General features: G+C 42.1%; 1 protein-coding gene across 5 annotated transcripts; it reads right to left on the bottom strand.

Moving 5' to 3' along the window:
- Nucleotides 1-99: 99 nt before the first annotated feature.
- Nucleotides 100-4375, bottom strand: tefa (TEF transcription factor, PAR bZIP family member a). Of its 5 annotated transcripts, none has more exons than XM_077626130.1 (4): nt 4263-4375; nt 1988-2317; nt 1705-1904; nt 100-868 (listed from the first exon to the last, which is right to left on the bottom strand). In XM_077626130.1, exons 1-4 carry the CDS (start codon nt 4339-4341, stop codon nt 653-655), a joined length of 825 nt encoding a protein of 274 aa, XP_077482256.1. In that variant the 5' UTR covers nt 4342-4375; the 3' UTR covers nt 100-652. The 5 variants fall into 5 exon arrangements, with proteins under 5 accessions (XP_077482256.1, XP_077482255.1, XP_077482254.1 ...); XM_077626129.1 differs by lacking the exon at nt 4263-4375 and adding an exon at nt 2919-3228 and having other exon boundaries at nt 1705-1901; nt 2012-2317; XM_077626128.1 differs by lacking the exon at nt 4263-4375 and adding an exon at nt 2919-3227 and having other exon boundaries at nt 2012-2317.
- Between the last annotated feature and the right edge of the window lie 930 nt (nt 4376-5305).

A 5305-nucleotide genomic window follows, 5' to 3' on the forward strand; every position in this document is an offset into this window, starting at 1 on the left:
TGCTATATTTTTTATTACTCTTCGGCTGCCATTTATTTTCAAGATTTCGGCAGTTTTCTGTCGGGAACAAATAATGGAGAATTAAGGAAAAGAAATGAAGACTTTTTCAACCATATTTTATCTATACACCGTATATGTACATGACAGTCAAGACTGGAAAAAGTCCATGCATTTCTTTTTTCAAAGATAAAACAATGAGTTAAAAAAACAAAACAATTCTACAAGTTTGCACTTATTTCAGAAAGGCAACAAGATAAGAAATGTGCATTGTAGAAGAATGCATTTGAACGTATATACCGGTTCAGGAACCCAAAAAATAATGACGTTGATATAAAGTAAGAACCTTTTTATAACTCCATGTCAATAAGTATGGATACGATATTCCCAGCGGAGGACGATTGGACGTCTCTAGCATCCTCTCGAGGACGGGGACGACAAACGCTATATTTTGTGACGGCGCCGGCCATCTTGGTTAGGTCAGAAATGAAATGTGGAGAAGTACGCGTTGCCCGATCCCCGGGAGGTCATTTTAATGGCGTATGGGCGCCAGACTATTTGCGTCCGCTTTACTTTCCGCGTCCGCCGGCACGGCCGAAAACGACGGGGTACAAAGTGGGCGCCGGCGGAAGCGCGGCAGCGTTTGCAGTCCCTTTTAGAGTTTTCCGAACTTGGCCCGGTAGCTCCCCACGATGTTCTTGTATTGGCCGCATTCCTTGCGCAGGTCGGCCACTTCCATCCTCAGCGCCGAGTTCTCGCGCTCCAGGAAGGCCGCTCGCACCGTGATCTGGTTCTCCTTCAGCCGGCGAGCGTCGCGGGAGCGCTTGGCCGCCACGTTGTTCTTATTTCGCCTCTGCCAGTATTTCTCGTTCTGAAAGTGGAACGTGGCTTGAGCGAGCGATCGGCGCCAAAAGTCAACTCGTGCGACGCTCGTACGACAATTTGAAGGATTCCACGGACTAAAAAAGGTATTTATTGACACTTTACGGGGCTAAATAAAAATAGTTTCAAGCATTTTTTCCTCTAACCTTTCAAAAATCATGTCTCAGGACGAGCATATTTGATCATATACTGCGTCTTTTTGTATTCTCAATGTTGATTGGCGCTTATTTAAAACCAACAATCGCACTGGAGTATAAGTACGACCGGCCAAACAATCCACAATGTCAAGTTTAATAAATAAATAAAAAAAAAAACATGAATCGCATTAAAGTTATACTTTTTTTACCCCTAAAAAGACAAGAACTAAGAAAGTAAAGAGAGTAAAACAGGCTATAGCAATCCCTCGAATATCGCAGTTAATGTAGTCCAGCCATCATTGAAAAATTGCAAAGTAGGCTCACCCCTATTATAACGTTTTTTTTCTCACATTTTTTGAATTAAAAAAAATATATATATATATAATTAATGGCAGAAAAAAAATCGCCATTAAGTGAATTCTCGAAAACCTAGGGAAAACTGTAAATAGGGATTTTTTAAATTTAATATTGCGCATTTTTTTGATGACTAGAGCTTAAATAAACATCATAAGAGGCGATGAGATTTTTTTGTTGTATTCAACGCAACGCAATATCGGCATTTATTGTCGAAATCGGAATCGAGGGGCAAAAATTGGTATCGCTGCGATGCTACGGTTAACCGATTGAGACGCAAAGTAGCCATCACGTCTGAATGGCGATTGTGGCGGGCCCACTGGCGTGTACGTACCTTCTGCTCTTCTGGAACGTAAACTTTCTTAGCCTTCTTAATCATGGGCTGCGGCTTGAGATCTTCATCGCTGAACTTGTGCTTGCGGGGGTCGAAGAGTTCGCCCCCCGGTACGCTGGATAGGACCAGGTCGGTGGGATCGGGCTCGTAGTGGACCTCCACCTGGATGCTGTCCGGGTCCACCGCGGGCTCCGCCTCTTCTGGATAGAAGGACGAGAAGCAGTTACCTCCAGAGACACCCCCCCAAAATCTTTTGAACGAATCGGCCTTTGCGCTCGCTCACCCGCTACCGTGACGTCGCCCTCGCCGTTGGTGGTGATCACCACCTCTTCGGCGCACTTGTCCAGCTCGTGGACGGCCAGCAGGGACACGTCGGCCGCTTTGAGCTCCTCCTTGTCCGCCTCCACCGCGGCCGCCGGGGGTTCTCCGGGCGAGGCGGCGATGCCGTTCTCCATGAGGAACTCTTCCAGGTCCATGTACTCCAAGTGGAAGTTCTCCCCGTCGTAGGGAATGGTCTTATCCCAGATAGCGGGGGTGAGGGCGGCCGACGGGCCCGTCCCGCTGCCCCCGCCGTCGCCATTGTTGTCCAAGCCCAGCTTCTCCTTGTCGGTGTCTGAAGAAAAAAAAACGGGAAATAAAAGACACGGTGGAACTTCATTCGTTTGCAAAGTGGGAAACGTTCGTGTCCACGTTGAAAACAAACAAAAAACTTTTCATTTGTTCGTGTCCACGTTGAAAACAAACAAAAAACTTTTCATTTACGCTCAAATAAGTGCCTTAAAGGGATTTCTGAATGGAAAAAAACATCCTTAACATTAGGTCATGAGTTTTGTGACTATTTTCATCCATTAAAAAATGATGGATGATGGAAAAAACGTCATGACGAGCTCATAATTAGGTCATGAATTCGACGTCATTTTTTATTCATTTCATGTTTTGGTTGCATGAATAGAACCTTTGGTAAACTCACATTTCAATGAACACAACAAATACAAATAAACAATACTACTCATTTGTAGACGTATTTACAAGCGTGTTTTCCCCATCCAAATAAAAACTACACTGCACTAAATAATCTATAAATGTCAATTCAATGCTAACTGATATATTTCTGACTTGCCCTACAACATTTCAGTGTTTTTTTTATTTCTTCTTTTTTATGCACACGTTTTTTTGTTTTTAAATGAGTTTAAGAAATAAAAATTGCGTTTTACCGTCATCGCCGTCCAGTATATTAGGAGGAGGCATTTCCATAATTTTCTTGAGAACAACCGGTAATGAGATCGGGGCCCCGGTGCCCGTTTCCAGCGTCACGACGATCGCTTCGCCTGACATCTTCTTCCACTTTTCACAAGTCGAAAACAAAAAGACACTCTCGCTTGAGAAACTTCAGCTAAACGCCGCAAAACGAACACTTTCTCGGCTAGAAAGTCCGCAAAGGTGCAAACAATTCACAATTCGCCGACAGCGAAGCTTTACGCGAACCTCTCGTTCTGGTGAAGCTCAAAAACCACACCCCTCCGTTCTCCGATTGGTCAATATTGCGCGGACTCCTACGAAGAGCCAATCGGGGAAGTCGTATCAAGAAGAAGCTTGTCATTGGTTGACCGTGTTCTCGTTTACAGAAAGTGTCACGAGGAAAACAAGTCATTTCCTCGCTTTTTCCTCGCTTTTTCGTGTTTTATTTGAATTCGTCACGATGACTGTGCAGTATACAAACATAAAAACATGGGTTTATATTAAATTCTTGTTGAAATATCCTATATTTGTTGAGTTCCGTGTGTTCCGACATGAGAGAGGTCACATGCGATGACATGTGCAGCACTTTGTGTTACATGTCAACATGTAATGGTGTCATGCTAGATGCATGTTAGGGGGCGCTAGAGCAACATGTCGATACTGCAATATTACACCAGAATGCACGTTTAACAGCGAACAGGCGAACCGCCTGACGGCAGAATTATATATTTTAATGAAATAATTATAATAAAGTCGTTGGCTGGTATTGACGGCGCTAGAAAGTTGATTAACGCTTTCAGGAACGACTTACTATAGTGCCCAAATGGGAATTGTTTTTTTTTCTTCTTCCTATTTTGCTAAGTCACTCTCTATTGGCAGCAAGCCACTTATCCTCACAATGGTCGTAGGAGGTCCTTCAGGCAATCCCACCTAACAACGGGCAGTAGGCGGGGGACACCCTGAAATACTTGCCAGCCAATCAGTGGGCACACGGAAGAGTTACTAATAATGTCGGAAATCAAAGTGTTTTCCAAAAAAATAGCGATGGAGTTCCTATTCTTCACTATTATTTCCACATGAAACCGTCGTCGAAAATGCCCAGGAAATACCGAGAAAACATTTTGTGTCTTTAACGTCCACGCCTAAAACAAACATGTATACACGTGAATACTAATTAGTGTACTTCACCTCAACTTGAAGCTATGCGTAGAGTTATGCAACGGGTACACAATGTTCTGAACATTGAAGCCATTTTTGCTCATTTTTTTGTTGACAACATTAGCTGCTAATTGGGTGTGCCTGTGTATATTCTCACTTACCATTCGGTTCAAAGTTTGGGAAGGCAAATGGTGTCTCCAGGAAAGCCTTAAATATCTCGGGAATATCTGATGTAGTCATGTTTCCCCCTGAGTTTTTTTGCACTACTTTAAAAAGAAAAGAAAAAGAAACTGTCACAGACTAAAAAGTAAAAAGAGAAAACCGTCAGAAACCGGGACAAATTCAACACTGGCAGCTTTGATAAATAAACAAAAAAACCAATAACACTTGTCAACTACTACAAGGTTATCTAACGATATACACACCCAAGACGTCTTCAGGGCCAATCAGTTGCTTGGGTTTCCTTGTGTGGCAGCCACAAACGCTGATGATTCGTTCACAGATGTGTCAATCAAATAAAAAAAATGGCCAATCACAGAAATGTGCCGGTTGCAAAACTTGCTGGTTGTATAAACCGAATTCTTGACTCCAAAATAAAAAGATACGTAAGGGGATAAAGCCCCAGTTTATTGCTACAGGCACCACTATATAGCGTTAATAAAGTGATAAATGTATCTGACGCTTTGGTGAGAATTAATTTAAAATGACCAAGGCTAAATTGACGTAGTTTATTTTCAACACTAACCGGTTTTATTTAATAGTTGTCTATATTTCTTTTCCATGGGACTATACTGTAATGCATCTTTTTTTGGTAATTGAGCAGAAATGAAAAGTCCGATTTCTAGTGATTAATTTAGATTATAAAAATCTGATTTTAGAGACTTAAATACAACTTTTATATAAAAAAGACACGCTGATCACCTGCAACCCAATGAAAGAAATGGATTTTTCTGGTGTGTTAGTGGAGAGATTCCAAATAAAAGCAAGAATGTGTCCTCTTTCTTTAGCCAACCAAGGACTGTGTGCCAATTTCCCCGTCATTCGTCATGAACACGAACACATTTTGACCTATATTTCATAATAAATATAGAAAGTCGTCTATTTATAAGTATAGTGTAGCAGTTTTACTGACACCTACTGGTGGAAGACTAGTATCGGCATGTAAGCATCATTTAAATGGGACCCCAAACGAAAAAAAAATACA

Source organism: Stigmatopora argus, chromosome 18 (genome assembly GCF_051989625.1).
Source record: "Stigmatopora argus isolate UIUO_Sarg chromosome 18, RoL_Sarg_1.0, whole genome shotgun sequence".
Classification (NCBI taxonomy): domain Eukaryota; kingdom Metazoa; phylum Chordata; class Actinopteri; order Syngnathiformes; family Syngnathidae; genus Stigmatopora; species Stigmatopora argus.